Genomic DNA, 15412 nt, shown 5'->3' with positions numbered 1-15412 from the left:
TTTGTGCCGGAAGAACTCTTAGTAACTGGTGTAGTGATGTATAAGCTGTTATGACGCCATGCGGGGCAATTGACTCTTACTCTTCACTATTCTGGTGTCGTCTTTTCACGTAAATGTGAGATCAATACCCCGTGGAGCCGATAGATACGGCGTGTATTTCTTCCAAATTAGGTAGAAAGATTTGATCAATTGTATGAGCTTACTCGTTGGGGAGCTTATGCATGTACGACAATACATTGGTTCGGCCGGCAGCTATATCGAACGGATCTCACTTTCTTCGGCAACTTTAGCTACCCTGCAGTGACGAGGAGTTCATGTGGGAGATGCGTTTCACTTTTTCTGTCTAGACAATGCAAAGGTTGATCATGTTTCTGGATAATTGTACTTGATGCTAATTAAGAAATATCTTGGATTTCAAAGTGCGCTTAGATCATTTGAGTACCTGATGAAGTAACGTTATGTTAGGTGCCTTAAATGATTGCCCCAATCCAGCACATGCTGGTATAAGTGATAGTAGTTCGCAAATTCCATCTGCTATAGCGACACCTTTCTATAAATACCATCTAGTAAAAGACATTGTGGCAGAGAGAATTGCCAAGCACAATTACTTCTTTCCTAGCCGTGTTTAAGTATATCCTGCTCTCAGCAGCGGGTTAGGACGCAGCTTGAAGTGGATACATGTATCCTGAGCTGGAATCACCAGCCCTTGTGGCTATTTGGATTCCAGAATCAAGACTGATCTCCCTATAATATCCAATGTTCACGTCTGTCTAGCACTGAATAACCAATAGATACTGCCTTTAGATCCCACTTGGGTACCGAGTCATGTATCATGAGATGGGCAGTGTGATAAGGAGTGGAGTTGCCACGAGCGTGGCTGAGATAGCGGGAGATCGACAATAGTGCATCAAGCACGGACGTTGCATGCGCTTGGGATGAGATAACGTCGTTCTTTACTTGCCTGTTTATATGTTTATATGCTCAGACATCTCTGTGCTTCCTTCAGAGTGAGCTGCCCGCTTAGCTATGATATTGATTAGGCGAGCGTCATTAGTCAGGTCGGTCATGCAGAGGATATGGAGCTCGTATTCTGGAATCCTGCCGACAGCTGCCTCTACCAGCTTGGCAAAAGTGCTGCCGGAATCATTCAAATCGCCAAGAAGAAATATCTCCGGTATGAATTACATATTTTTCCTCACGCACAATCAACGGCCTTAAGTAAATCAGAATTCTTCTTTTTATTTCCAATAACTGACCTCGTAATTGCTGCATTCTCGCCGTCGCAGGTCTGGAGGTACAGACTCAAAGTACCTCGACATACCTCCGTCCATCTCCGGATCAATGTTAATCAGGCCATGCGCGACAAAAGGACGTTGACCCAACTCATCATGGAATCCATTTCACCAACGCGAACTAGATTGAACCCCTTTGCAGTGCCAGGGGCCTGAAATTACCAGCTACACATTCCTTCCTTCGCCCGATGATGCCCTGATGTCGCTTACGCGGGACGCGCTACAAAACGTGAAGTCGTACCTATTCTAGGCACCCGCACAAGATGGCCGTGGTCTAACAACTTCATACAGTAGCATCATTGGCTTATTTTGTCAAATTGCAGTCTCATCATCACATGTGGCTCGGCCTGTTCCCTATTCAACGGTTGGATACTATTACTCACGGCTCGGGCGTGTGAGATATTGATTCGTCGGGCTAAATCAACGAGCATGGATTCCCCGCGCGGCCCTTCCACGTTGGTTGATGAGGCTAACCACATCCATGCTTCGGATGCAACGTCCTGTCAAACGCACCACTGGCCTTCCTCTTACAGGCCTAGCTCGATGCCATTGTCAGGATTCTGGTCGTTACGGGCAGCCAGTGAATCTGCGGCTGGCATCCAACCAACTTGGTCAGAATTGGAGAGGCTTGCGGGCTTTGGCGATGCTAGCTGCCCAATAGCTCCTCTGTTCCTGGCAGCGAGCTTACCGGCCGAGGCTCAGTCGAGAAAAATCGTGGGTGATTCGATCTGGCATATGATTCTAGCAGCCACATCGGAAGTCCCCCCGTCCCCCAGATACGTCGACGTTGGCCGCTGTCATATGAAGAGCTTATTCGAGGCCGTTTCTCAAAGAGAAGGTGCTTCGTTTCGCCTCTCGGCAGTATCCGAGCTTCCATGTATGCTGATCTCTCCGTAATAAGAACCAGGTACCTTTAAATATTCTGTTCATCGACGATCGGCCCATGTTACATGCATGAATAGCATCTACGGAGAATCATCTCTTGGGGGACATAGAAAGCAATCCAACCAGGGGTTTAGAGACACTATGCCAATGCGGAGTCATACTACATGGTCATATCCGCAGTGGTTATTGCCAGCCGAGCAAGGGCTAGTCGAATGCAAATTGGGAACAATATCCGCCCAAATGGACTTCAAAGGCATGTGGGTATACGAAGAGATTTTTTCCGAAGCGCAGTGAGAACTAAGCCAGTCTATCATGCTTCTCCTCCAGCCAACAACAAAAATCTGGGGCAACTACAGAAGCTCCCATCATGCGGGTTCCAACTTGCAGGTCTTCTCTAAAATCAAGCTTGAAGCTGCATTCGTATACGAGATATTTGGTCATACTCTGGTGCAAGTGTCTGCCCAATTGACGCTCATTGACGTCTTCGTACTATCTTCTCGGGCCATCGGTTGGCTCGCTCCCCGCATTATCATGCCTGGATCACAGCTGAGTACGACGGCCAAGAAATCCCAAAGACAGTCGAGGCGTCATAACAAAGTGTGGATGGCAAGGATTCGCTCTTCGGCGACCACCCCTTCCATCGACTGAGCTCCACCTCACCGTCTTGCTCGATGCTACATTCGGACCATCGCCGTCCGAGGTGGACCAATAATGCGCGTGCGTAGCCCATCCTTCGTCGCTTTAGCTGGCCATCATGCAGAAGAGCTGTACCAACCGCAGGATTTTTAAAATTAAATACGAGGCTGCTAATGTTGGCATGCTCAGGTCATGAGATTTTACTACGAATATCTCGTTGGAGAGTGGTATTGGGCTCTCCTGCCCTGCATCTCTCAGCGGGACGATGACGGTGCCAGCGGGATAGCAAGTGAACATGGGCATCATGCATCGATCGCTCTGGATCTCCATGCCGAGCCCGCGCCTATATATCCATCTCCTCGCCATCTGTTCTCCCCACGATGGCTGATCGCCTTTCCCAAGTGCTTCCAGGCTAGTCTTGGGTTCACCCGCTGAGCCTGATACTCCGGATTTCTCTTGGGCTTGTCCTGAAGCCCGCTGAGATCCAATTGGTCTTTTTCTCCAATATCCACTACTCAGCATCCGACAATGAGACAAAACGTCGGTGCCGTGGGCCTCGTAGCCCTCGCTCGAGTCGTCGCCGGCTGGAGCTGCGATACCACCTCGCCTTGCCAGGCCAGCGTTGATGCTGTCGAGGCTTGTGCTACAGCATGCATTCAGTCTGCTGCTGTCACCCAAGCAGCTTGTGCTACAGGAGACTATCAATGCCAGTGTGACAAGACAGATGTCATCCAGGGTGCGGCCGTCAATTGCGTTTTGGGTGCCTGTGGTTCATCAGCGTTCGTATAAGCCCATATCTAGCTTCTCTATTTATACATGTCTGGATAAGGGGTGCTAACAACTATGGTACTATAGGCTGGCTGTTCTGAACGAAGTTTCTTCATTGTGTGCTTGTGTTACTGCTCATCCTACCACACCTTGCTCTACAAGCACAACATTCGTCACCACAACTCAGCCGCCGTCTTCTGCTACTCCCTGCACGACAGACGTGCCACCCACAACTGCTCCACCAACTACAACACCGCCGACTACAGCACCACCCCCAACCACGACTTCTGGTTGTGATGCGTCTTCGCCCTGCCAGGCTAGTGCCGACGCTGTATCTGCTTGTGCAAAGCCATGCATTGAGTCTGCTGCCGTGACTCAAGCTAGCTGCGCTCTCTCCGACTACGAGTGCCAATGCAGCAAGAACAGCGTTATTCAGGCTGCAGCTATCAACTGCGTCTTGGGTAACTGTGGAGGAGGCGCATTTGGCGTTCTCCCTCAGGTTAGCTCTCTATGTGCCTGCGTTACAGCCCATCCAACAACTCCTTGCACAGGGGGTTCTACTACCAGCGCGCCTCCTACTACCAGCGCGCCTCCTACTACCAGCGCGCCTCCTACTACCAGCGCGCCTCCTACCACCAGCGAGCCTCCTACCACTTGCGAGCCTCCTACCACCAGTGAGCCCCCTACCTCTGAGCCTCCTACTACTACAGAGCCACCCACAACGACGACTGGTCCAATCACCTCAGCGCCCCCAACCACAACTGGTGGCTGCGACTCAACTTCTCCATGCCAAGCCAGCGCCGATGCTGTATCTGCTTGTGCAAAACCGTGTATTGAGTCTGCTGCCGTAACTCAGGCTAGCTGCGCTCTCTCCGACTACGAGTGCCAATGCAGCAAGAACAGCGTTATTCAGGCTGCAGCTATCAACTGCGTCTTGGGTAACTGTGGAGGAGGCGCACTTGGCGTTCTCCCTCAGGTTAGCTCTCTCTGCGATTGTGTCACTGCGCACCCAACAACTCCTTGCACAGGGGGTTCTACTACCAGCGCGCCTCCTACTACCAGTGAGCCCCCTACCTCTGAGCCTCCTACTACTACAGAGCCACCCACAACGACGACTGGTCCAATTACCTCAGCGCCCCCAACTACAACTGGTGGCTGCGACTCAACTTCTCCATGCCAAGCCAGCGCCGATGCTGTGTCTGCTTGTGCGAAACCGTGTATTGAGTCTGCTGCCGTGACTCAAGCTAGCTGCGCTCTCTCCGACTACGAGTGCCAATGCAGCAAGAACAGCGTTATTCAGGCTGCAGCTATCAACTGCGTCTTGGGTAACTGTGGAGGAGGCGCACTTGGCGTTCTCCCCCAGGTCAGCTCTCTCTGCGATTGTGTCACTGCGCACCCAACAACTCCTTGCACAGGGGGTTCTACTACTAGTGCCCCTCCTACCACCAGCAAGCCTCCCACCACCACTGGAGGTTCCAGCTCATCCAGCTCATCCAGCTCATCCAGCTCGTCCAGCTCGTCCAGCTCGTCCATCAAGTCCTCTTCAGCTCCTCCGGGAGGTAGCGGAACTACCTCCGCTCCCCCTACAACCACAGGCCCGCTATGCACAGGAACTACTGCAGACTGTGGTGCCGTTGCCACCACAGCTGTTCCTTCTTGCGCCCAAGCTTGCTTTACGAGCGCAGCTCCAAAGATCCCATGTGACGTTCATGACTATGCTTGCCAGTGCCAGCCTGCAGCTCAGAGCTCTTTGACTCAGCTTCTGGTTCCTTGTGTTGCTACCGCTTGTCCCGCAGCTTCACTACAAGCTGTCATTGCTGGAGCTTCATCAGGTAAGAATTAAGCTTGTTATATACATTTTGAGAATCCACTATTCTAACACCTTCTCTTTCTTAGTATGCGCTTGTGCGACAGCACCTCCTAGCCCAGGTACCTGTGCAACCTCAGGCCCTGGCGGAAGCGGTTCACAAACTACAGGACCCAGCGGATCACAACCAACAGGACCCGGCGGATCACAGCCCACAGGCGGATCTACTGTCGTACCGCCACCTACGACTACGGGACCTGGTAAACCAGGCTCTACATCTAACTGCCAGCCAGTGACTGTCCCGCCCAACTGCGGCCCCGTGGCCAGCTCAGCAGTCCCTTCGTGTGCTCAAAAGTGCTTCACATCCGCCGCCCCTAATGTTGGATGTGATGTTCAAGATTACGCCTGCCAGTGCAAGCCTGCCGCTCAGTCTAGCTTGACCCAGCTCCTCGTTCCATGCGTGGCTACAGCTTGCCCTGCAGCTTCGCTCCAAGCCGTCATTACTGGAGCTAGTTCCGTGTGTGCTTGCGCCAATGGTCCACCCACTCTTGCTCCTGGAACATGTGCGACAGGTAGTCCTTCTGGCCCAGGTGGTGGCGGTTCTGGAGGTTCTGGAAGTCCCACAGGCACCGGCGGCAATGGATCTCCAACTGGAGGAAGTGGAGGAAGTGGTGGTGCCAGCCCTACCTGCAACTCAGCATCTCCTGACTGCGGTGCCGTTGCTACCTCAGCTGTTCCCTCGTGTGCTCAAGCTTGCTTTACCAGCGCTGCTCCGGTCATTTCTTGCGGTGTTAACGACTACGCCTGCCAGTGCCAACCTGCAGCTCAAGCCAAGCTGAGCCAGATCCTCGTTCCATGTGTCGCGACGGCGTGCCCAGCAGCATCTCTAGAAGCGGTTATTACCGGAGCTTCTTCAGTCTGTGCTTGTGCCACAGGTTCAACCGGCTCCAGCTGCGGAAGTGGTGGCAGCGGTGGCAGCGGCGGCTCCGGTGGCGGCTCAGGAGGTTCTGGAGGTTCTGGAGGTTCTGGAGGTTCTGGAGGTTCTGGAGGATCAGGAGGATCAGGAGGATCAGGAGGCTCAGGAGGTAGCGGCGGCTCTGGCGGCGGCTCTGGTGGAAGTGGTGGCAACGGTGGTGGCAACGGCGGCGGTAACGGCGGTGGAAGCCAGCCTACTGGTCCAGCCGTGCCCCCAAGCTCAGGTGCTCGATTGGAGATCAGCATCGTAGCTGGTGTTTTCGCGATTGGCTGGGCGATTGCCGTTGCGCTGTAATCTAATGTGAAATGCATGATGGATATGATGTGAACTGATGCTATTGCTTTGGCATCTCATCACAGACAGTACTGGATGGGATGTATTATTTTAGTGTAGCTCGGATAATCTTACAAGACTAATATTTGAGTAAAAACAATACGCATGGAGCTGTTTATTTGTGAGACTTTCAAATAAAGTGTACTTATACCTACCGCCTCACTGATATTGGGCTTGTTTCTATATGAATGCTCTAACATAAAGGAAAGCTATCGTAACGGAAAGGTAGAGAAAAACCTTGGGAGACACCTTTTCCCAGGTTGCCCGAAGCCTCTACTCCCTCAGCTAAAATATGAAGTTCTGTAAAAGATCATTATGGTTTGCTCGCGATTATAAGGCATTCATATTTGCAACAGGCAATGATATAAAGCTTTCAGCAAGCTTCCCTCCCTTTCGAAGATATACCATGGGCGGTAGTTGTAATTAAAACTTTATTACTAAGCCCAGTCACAAATGCAAGCCAACGGAAATTAGATAGAGGAGACAATTTATAAATCAATTTGTTTGCTTGACGCTGAAAGCTTTCGTGTGTAAGAGGCCGAATTCATGTTTACGCAAAGGCGACGGCGGCAGCCGCACGCACCAAGCGTACAGAGATGAATTTAGATAGAGTCCAAAGTTTAATATAGCTATATGGAAATGGAAGAAAATGAATGAATTATAATTGAGGTTGCCGATACGGCGTTCCATGATTCCATCTTGTGTATGCGTGAGTTCCTTTGCCACGGCTAACACCACCAAGTTGGCCATGAGTAGCGCAATGTTCCCCACTGAAAATTCTCAGGTGGAGCTGGGCCTCAACCTCAGCACTTCATATCAATAGCTCATCTTAATTCTCACCACTACTTCATATTTGAACAAAGACTGGAGAGGGAAAGAAACGCAGATATGGCTTCCCAGCAATCACAACAATCCATCGAGCAGGCAGAGCTCGAAGCCAAGCGAACAGCCCACGTTGAACAGCTGTCAAATTGGCTCACTCAAAATAGCGCCATCTACAACATTTTCTTATCCGGTGTAAAGCAGACATCCGTTGTCGCTGGCACAGTCGTCAGCCGTCTTACTCTTACGCCTACACATCTAAACTCCAAGGGAGGCCTTCACGGCGCAGTTTCAGCGGCATTCATAGACTTCACAACCGGGCTGGCCATTGCATCATGGGACTTGAGGGAAAAGACGGGCGCGAGCGTCGACATGCACATCAGCTACTTGAGCAGCTCGGCAGGAGCAGGAGACGTCGTTGAGATTGTGGCAACGGCAGAAAAAGTCGGAGGGTCAATGGCCTTTGTGACGATTTTGATTCAGAAGGTCGAGGTGGTGGATGGAGAGGAGAAGAAGACGATTGTGACAAAGGGACACCATACCAAGTTTGTGAGACAGAGCGGCGGCAAGCCTAAGGAGAATGGAGAGACCAAGGTTTAGATGGGAACATGGCATACTTGTATATATCATAGAGGGAGTTGTGATGATAGATGGCGGGTTGTGCATATTTGATAGACTTTTAGATGGATACAAGGCGCGCCTTTGAGACACTCTCGTTGTGAATTGCCTCCTTTCAATGCCTGTCTCGCGACTTTGATTAGCCACTTAGATACTGGGCGGCTTCAATTATAGCCGAAAGGCAATTCCACTCTATTTGCGATGGACACTTGGGCGTCTACTTGTCGTTAGAAAGGCGCAACTTCTCCCGACTTGACTCATTGCCGAAGCTTTTGGGTGGAACTCTAATGGAACCCCGCTGGCTTGGCCATGGGCGGCTAAGGTCGGGTTCCGACATCGCGATTGCCAGGCACTAAAAGTTGTGGAGTGCCTGGGAGGTTCTGGAAAGAGAACCATTTGATATGAATGGCGTTGAAGCACCGGACTTGGAGGAAATTATCTTGGTTCTCTTTGCTTGTCATTTTTGACAGTAGCATTGTTGTGTTTGTTTGTTAGCTGGCTGATTCAATTGGTGTCAATTGGAGCCATGAGTGCAACTGAAACGACTCTCACAGTGGAATACGAGCTATCGTCACGGCGGCATTCCCAAAATTACAATGAAATAACCAAACGAGACCAGGAGGTTGAAAGAGGGCTCTCACAAGGCGAACTATCGCAGCTATATTCCCGAAATCAGAGTGAAATATCTGATCATGTCGCTCAAGAGTTGAAGCCCGTTGATCGCGGCCGAGATGCCTGGTGTACGCTTCTCGGCGCATTTGCTTTCGATGCATTATTTTGGGGTAAATTGCATCGACCATGAGATTTTCGTAAACGGCCATCTGATCATGAGACAAATAGGCTTTCCTGGCTGTTTTGGTGTCTTTCAGAGATACTATTCCACTGTGCCCGAGTTCAAGGACGATGCCGTCCGGATTCCCGTCGTTGGAGTCTTATCAACGGGCTTCTATTACTTTGGATCGCCCTTTTCAGCAATGCTAGCGAGGAAGTTTCCCAAATACCAGCGCCACCAGATTTACCTTGGATGGGTTTTGAGCATAACAGGTCTCTTGACTGCCTCCTTCACAAATTCCGTCAGCGGACTCATCGCCACGCAAGGAGCTCTCTACGGCCTTGGATTCGTGCTCATCTCCATGCCCATCGTAAGCATGGTAAACGAATGGTGGGTGGCGCGAAAGGGCATGGCATTCGGTCTTATATCTGCATCGTCGGGCGCGACGGGCGCTGTTCTGCCTTTTATCCTTGATGCTCTTCTCAGACGGTATGGATACAAGGTCACGCTGCGGGCTTGCGCAGTCGCCATGACCATTTTGACTGCTCCGTTGCTGCCGCTTTTCAAGGCTCGATTGCCGGCTTCAGATCAAGCCAATCTGGCGAGAATCAACTGGGACTTCTTGAAGCAGCCCCTCTTTTGGATATACGGCTCTGCGGTTCTTGTTCAGGGAATTGGCTTCTTCTTTCCCGTTGTCTTCTTGCCATCTTACGCCTCCATCTTTGACATTTCCTCCATCAAGGGCGCCTTGCTGGTATCTCTAATGTCCATTGCGCAGGTTCTCGGACAGTTTGCATTTGGCTACCTCTCAGACAAAAACCTCCACGTAGGCTTGTTAATGACGATATGCTGTGCATTTGCGGCGACAGCATCCTTCACATTCTGGGGCCTGGCAAAGTCGCTGCCGCTTTTGGCTGTATTCAGCTTCATTTACGGCTTCTTTGCTTTTGGCTTCGGAACTATGCGCGTGGCGATGGGTCGCGCGGTCAGCGATGATCCATCGACCGTGTTTGCTACTTATGCGATATTTGTCTTTTTGATGGGCGTGGGAAACATCTTGGTTGGACCACTGAGTGCGGCGTTGATGGCGCCGAGGGAGATTGTTCAGGAGCATTTTGCGGGCAACAAGTATGAGCCCATGGTCATTTTAACGGGTGCAACGTCGTTCTTTGCTGCTCTTATTGTTTTGGTGTGGCATGGCTACAAAGGGCTGCTGAAGTGAGCTGGATGATGCCTGGACTGAAATATGACGGGGGTTAGAAAAGCATAGATTGATGGCATGAAACATGAATAGCGACAATTGGATTTATACAGCGATACCAATATATATCTTTGAGACGAGGCTATTTTGACGTAGTTGTCATCTGGTAACCATCTTCGCATCCTTGAATCCAACAACTCGTAGGGAAGCTGTTTCAGGGATAAAAATGGATGAGAAAGAAGCATCACCGGGAAATTGAGATTGAGCCGTCGGATAAGATGGGCCGAAGACATGGGTCTAGTCAAGTATCCGCAACTCTTTCTTCGTTTTTTTTTTGTTTAGACTTATGAGACTGACCAATCAATAGGTCTATATTAATAAATGGGACCTTTATGGAAGAAGAGGAAGTGGTAAAGGATCTGTGTCAGGCTAGCGCATCACAAGCCCAAGCTATTACACCAACAACAACAGCCATCATTCCCCTGCATATGCTCTCTACATCGAAGATGTTGATAATGATATACTCAATGAGACATCAACGACTCATAACGACTAATGATTAGAATTGAATATGTGCCATTGCTGGAGTACAAAAGTAGTCCCACTATAGCAACCTCTCGGCATACATGCGGCCTCGAATGTGATAATTAATCGCAAACTAAGACGCTTCTAATCTATACAAATTCCTCTTTTTATTATCTTCTTTAATACATCTCATTTCTCTATTCTTGCTCGGCGTTCATGTTCAAAGTGTTTTATTTTGTTGTTATTCACCTAAATTCCACTCGTGTTTCACCATGTAATATATGAGCAAATAATCAGCTCAGTAAGGCTGTATGGAAGGATTCTTAAGCTGAATAAAACCATGGTGTATATGACTAAAGTCTGCGGTATCTCTACTGTAATTCCGAGTTCGGGAACAGCAGCTAAGCCTTGCATTTAAAAATGGTAAATGAAAACTTCATCTTTCTTTTCAATTAAACACTGTATTTATAAGCAAGTTGATGTTTTATTTGTAATATTTGCTAGGTATTGTTAAAATTAATTTTTAAATATGTAGAATAAATACATTTTAAATGCTCTATATCAATTGTTAAAACATAATATACAAAAAGTTTTAAACTTTAAGTGTAATTTAAAAGGAAATATATACTTCTAATTTAGATACATTTGTTTATAAAACCCTTTTAGTATTGTTTTATAATATATATAATTATTAATTATATAATTTATTAGTATATCTTTTTCTGATACTTTTATAATTGCTTAATGCTAGTACTAGCGTTGTAACTTTATAAGCTTATATGAGATTTTAGCGCTTATTAATAATCCTTGAATAGGTAGCTGGCCAGTGGAATTCCTACTCCATGGATGCAACAAAGACCCGAATAATATAGGTAACAGCTCCAGTATTGTACTGTATATTCAGAACACGCCTTTAGTAGAATTGCATCTCTGCATATACCTACTCTGTATGAAGATTTAAACGTATGTGATGATTAATCGTGATTAGTGTATTGGATGACGATCCTGTCGACACGCTTAGTCAAGTGTCTTGCAGCTTGGTGCAACATTGACGGCCAATCTCAGAGATAACTAAAGATTAAAGGAAATAAAATAAAGCACATATGTAGCCGTATAATAAAATCTAACTCTAGCGCCGATTCTCGTCAGATTGCTTGTTTTCAAGGAGACCACGTTCCAAGATACCGCTCCCGGGCGACACACAGCGGGTATCTTGCATGCAGGTCCTATGGAGATATGCTGGAGCCCCGCCCCTCGCGTTGAAAATGGTATTATACAAAGGCAAAATGAATTCAAATTATTACGTTACGCGAATTGGACAGACTTTTTTCTGACCGAAATTGATACAAAGGAATCATGTTTGTTCAAAGACAGGCTTTTATGCATGTATAGATACCTAAAGAAGCATGATTGATAAAGCCACCAAGTTGTGAGAGTGGACGCTTGCGTAAGACCTGCAAAATTATACTGCATATTGCTCAATAGTAGGCGATACCAAAGCGAAAGTACATGCTGGCAAATGCATGTAAAAGTAACATGAGTGTGGATGACTGTCTTGTTCAAAGCACCATAGTAAACGGCCATTAGTAATATCGCATCACGGCAGGTCTCTACTGGGCTTGGGTCGTTTATTAGCCATATTGAACACACTAGTAAGCCACTGCAACCATTCACCTCACCAGAGTGAGAAAACATCTAACTGCCTCCGAAGCTCTACGTCTAATATAAAACTGCCTTGATAGAACTTCATATAACTCGGAACTGGTTATTGACAGCGCAATTGACACTTTTTGAACGGTGGGATCATCATGATATCATTTAATGCAGACGAACGCACAATGGTTTGATCGTGATTGTTCGATAAAGTGGGGGAATGAGGGGATCAGGCTACGAACTTACGAAGGTAGTCAATAGGGCGCGCTTTACACGTTAATTCGGACACAAAGCCTCAGAAACTTGGCACAACTCTGTTCTAGACATAATTGACTCTAATTGATATAAGCTTATTCCTTCTCCCTGAGTTCAACATGGCGGCAGCTTCTGATAGCTCACCTGTCTTTGTTACGATCTCGGCTCTGGATGCTGGCCATCTTTCTCTGCCAGAGCACATGTTTGTGAGCGATGCCGACCCAGTGAAGAAAAATCTTGTTCCTTCTCTCTCATTCCTCATTCGGCACCCGTCTCCCGATGGCAGTGTGGCCAATCTTGTCTTTGACCTTGGTATGAAGCGCGATCTGGAGTATTCTCCTGCGCAGAAAAAGCGTCTTGAAGTCTGGGAGCCGATATCAACTGACACCGACTGCGCTCAAAGCCTCCGCAATGGCGTTGCTGGTGCCCCGGGAGCTCAAAGCGGCGTTCTTTTGGATCCGACCAAGGATATTAACTATATAATCATTAGCCACGCTCACTTCGATCATATAGGGACGCCATCAGATTTCCCCACTGCAACTTTTGCTGTGGGATCTGGAACTCTGGACCTATTCAAAAATGGTGCCGGACCATTATGTTCTGGCGACTTCTATATTGACGATGAGCTACCTGCGCTCCGCACCATTGAGTTCCCACCGGTGTCTCGCACAGGCACTTATGGAAACGAGCCATATGCTCCAAAGCACACGCCAGTACCGTCAAATAGCCAAGTCAAGCCACCGGCCGCGGTGTCTTCATGGTCATGGAAACCTCTAGGCGAATTTCCAAATACCCTAGATTTCTTTGGCGATGGTAGTCTCTATGTCATTGACTCGCCCGGCCACATTTATGGGCATGTGAACTTGCTCGCCCGTCTTGGTGAAAAAAGATGGGTTTATCTCGCTGCAGACTGCTGCCATGACAGGCGCCTGATCACGGGAGAAAAGAATATAGGACTGTATGATGACGGACGCGGTGGGCAGCGGAGTATCCACGTCGATACAGCAGAGGCACGGGGGACTTTGGATAAAGTAGTAGCTTTTGCGAAGAGCCAAGAAGCTCAAGGCCACAAAGTGGAAATTGTTCTGGCTCATGACCCCGTATGGCGGAAGGAGAATGCGCATGCGTGCTGGCCAGGAAAGATGTAGTACTAGTAGTAGTGCATGGTAGTAGCAAGCAAGCAAGGTTATCCATCGGTTACCCAAGTTACTTGTTTTCCTATACTTACATTTCCGTTTCATGTATACAACTGTGCCTTTAGTATAGAAAATTTGTCAAGGAAGCTGACATGTGAATGTGAAGCTTCCCGCCACTGCAGATTGCATAGTGTCACACTCGTGTGACTGCTCGCTCGTTTGATAGAGTATCTAGGATGCAACCTGAATATATTACCCATGTGGCTACTGTTTTCTAGAAACGGCAAATAAAATATAGTTTCATTGGGATTTTAGGATAGCTGAAACAACAACCTCCGGGGGATATCGGGTAGTTTGCCGCAGCTTTTGCCGCACTTATAACCTGCGAAATAAAATCGTTAAGAAGAATGAAGCTCCACACAGATAAATTTGCATCGGGGAATATCATGACTCATATTGGGCTTAAAATTATACTAGATATATAATATGTATCTATGTATTCTTTCGTTCTTTCTTTCTTTCTTTTGTGTGATTATTCTAGTACTTGAATAGTCTTTCTCTTTTATTAGAACCTTGTTACATAATACAAATAAAAAAACGAGTGAAATAATTGATGCTAATCATTATGTTCTAAGTACATGATGGAGTCTTTTACTAGATATGGAAATTTTGAAACGGCCCTGGTGTATTTGTAAGTGAACATCCGAGACAGACAAAGATGGGATTAAGTGGTAGCATTGTGGAGTCGATTTATACCAGATCCTTGGGATAAGCAGTCAATACCACACAGCCTGACTGGAAAGCCGAGATTTCTCCAGCTAGATCTGCCCGGTGCGCATTCCTCATCCAACATCTTAATGAAGTAATACGCTTGCCGACCTTGTCTTTCGGATATATACAACGGTACGCCGTAGTATTATGCGCATTACGCTATACTTATTCACGAACTCACTTACTCAGCCTGGCTTATGTCGGCTTCAAAGCATACACGATCCTTTCCCGGGTCAATATGCTAAAAGGAAGAAAAAACAACCTTAAAAAAAGGAGGAAGCAAGTCACAGCCACTAATTTAGTAGCTTATCAACAGATTTAATAATCCAGATTCCGGTCGGCTGCAAAGCTAGCAAACACAAAGCTTGTCCAGCCCTAAGTGCAGTGCTTGATCTACAGCAGTGGCTTTATAAAATAGTTTAATTAATTTTATTTGATGTTTTAAATTGAATGCTTTCTTCATGTTAATTCAGTTATAATTAAGACAAATTTCTTGACAGGGTTAAAATATGAAGATTAATAAGCAATTATAAATAAAATTAAATAATAATTGCATATAATACTGCTAAATATAATATTAACACTTTCTTACCTTTATTAACTGAAAAGTTTAAGAAATGTAAGCATTTCTAGAAACTAATAAAAAACATAGTATGAATAGTTAAAGATCATCCAGTAGGATTCAGAGTATAGTGGAGAAACCGCAGTGGGATATTAAAGTAATCAACGACTGAAACGGAATTTATGGAGGCTTTATTAGGCCAGGATTTGTTATAAGAAAAGGTAAAACCCCGCCAGAGATAAACAAAATATGCCTAGCTGAGCGCTAGCGGCGGGCACTACCTGAATTAGGCTGGGCTCGCAGCTGCTTGATGACCATGGCGTACAACAGGTTTTATATAATTGGCTTAGTGAAGGAACTCGAGGGCACATATACGTAAGCTAGGTAGATCCTACGACTT

At 47.3% G+C, this 15412-nt stretch overlaps 5 protein-coding genes across 6 annotated transcripts; all 5 read left to right on the top strand.

The window, feature by feature from the left end:
* Positions 1-2489: 2489 nt before the first annotated feature.
* Positions 2490-3212, top strand: TrAFT101_004477 (uncharacterized protein; the record flags this gene model as incomplete). The annotated part of the gene is made up of 1 exon (XM_066127183.1): positions 2490-3212. The coding sequence occupies one exon, from the start codon at positions 2490-2492 to the stop codon at positions 2823-2825; it is 336 nt and encodes a 111-aa protein (XP_065983292.1). The 3' UTR covers positions 2826-3212.
* A 25-nt stretch (positions 3213-3237) lies between these two features.
* On the top strand, positions 3238-6870 carry TrAFT101_004476 (uncharacterized protein). The gene is made up of 3 exons (XM_066127182.1): positions 3238-3592; positions 3669-5413; positions 5478-6870. The coding sequence occupies exons 1-3, from the start codon at positions 3342-3344 to the stop codon at positions 6656-6658; spliced, it is 3177 nt and encodes a 1058-aa protein (XP_065983291.1). The 5' UTR covers positions 3238-3341; the 3' UTR covers positions 6659-6870.
* Positions 6871-7521: 651 nt separating this feature from the next.
* TrAFT101_004475 (uncharacterized protein) lies at positions 7522-8296 on the top strand. The gene has a single exon (XM_024907191.2). It carries the CDS (start codon positions 7586-7588, stop codon positions 8117-8119), a length of 534 nt encoding a protein of 177 aa, XP_024765727.1. The 5' UTR covers positions 7522-7585; the 3' UTR covers positions 8120-8296.
* Positions 8297-8553: 257 nt separating this feature from the next.
* On the top strand, positions 8554-10358 carry TrAFT101_004474 (uncharacterized protein). Of its 2 annotated transcripts, XM_066127181.1 has the most exons (2): positions 8554-8919; positions 8978-10358. In XM_066127181.1, exons 1-2 carry the CDS (start codon positions 8664-8666, stop codon positions 10129-10131), a joined length of 1410 nt encoding a protein of 469 aa, XP_065983290.1. In that variant the 5' UTR covers positions 8554-8663; the 3' UTR covers positions 10132-10358. The 2 variants fall into 2 exon arrangements, with proteins under 2 accessions (XP_065983290.1, XP_024765728.1); XM_024907192.2 differs by having other exon boundaries at positions 8554-10358.
* A 1972-nt stretch (positions 10359-12330) lies between these two features.
* On the top strand, positions 12331-13854 carry TrAFT101_004473 (uncharacterized protein). Its single transcript, XM_024907193.2, has one exon. It carries the CDS (start codon positions 12663-12665, stop codon positions 13689-13691), a length of 1029 nt encoding a protein of 342 aa, XP_024765729.1. The 5' UTR covers positions 12331-12662; the 3' UTR covers positions 13692-13854.
* Positions 13855-15412: the final 1558 nt, after the last annotated feature.

This window comes from Trichoderma asperellum, chromosome 2, assembly GCF_020647865.1.
Source record: "Trichoderma asperellum chromosome 2, complete sequence".
Lineage (NCBI taxonomy): Eukaryota > Fungi > Ascomycota > Sordariomycetes > Hypocreales > Hypocreaceae > Trichoderma > Trichoderma asperellum.
Note: the sequence above shows the minus strand (reverse complement) of the source record. Positions and strands in the feature narration are given on the sequence as shown.

Excerpts from the sequence above, each read along its gene's own strand:
- TrAFT101_004476 (XM_066127182.1), top strand. The coding sequence starts at position 3,342 with ATGAGACAAAACGTCGGTGCCGTGGGCCTCGTAGCCCTCGCTCGAGTC. Across the intron at positions 3,593-3,668 it reads GGTGCCTGTGGTTCATCAGC|GCTGGCTGTTCTGAACGAAG; the intron begins GTTCGTATAAGC and ends ATGGTACTATAG. Across the intron at positions 5,414-5,477 it reads CATTGCTGGAGCTTCATCAG|TATGCGCTTGTGCGACAGCA; the intron begins GTAAGAATTAAG and ends TCTCTTTCTTAG.
- TrAFT101_004475 (XM_024907191.2), top strand. The coding sequence starts at position 7,586 with ATGGCTTCCCAGCAATCACAACAATCCATCGAGCAGGCAGAGCTCGAA.
- TrAFT101_004474 (XM_066127181.1), top strand. The coding sequence starts at position 8,664 with ATGAGTGCAACTGAAACGACTCTCACAGTGGAATACGAGCTATCGTCA. Across the intron at positions 8,920-8,977 it reads TTTCGATGCATTATTTTGGG|GCTTTCCTGGCTGTTTTGGT; the intron begins GTAAATTGCATC and ends TGAGACAAATAG.
- TrAFT101_004473 (XM_024907193.2), top strand. The coding sequence starts at position 12,663 with ATGGCGGCAGCTTCTGATAGCTCACCTGTCTTTGTTACGATCTCGGCT.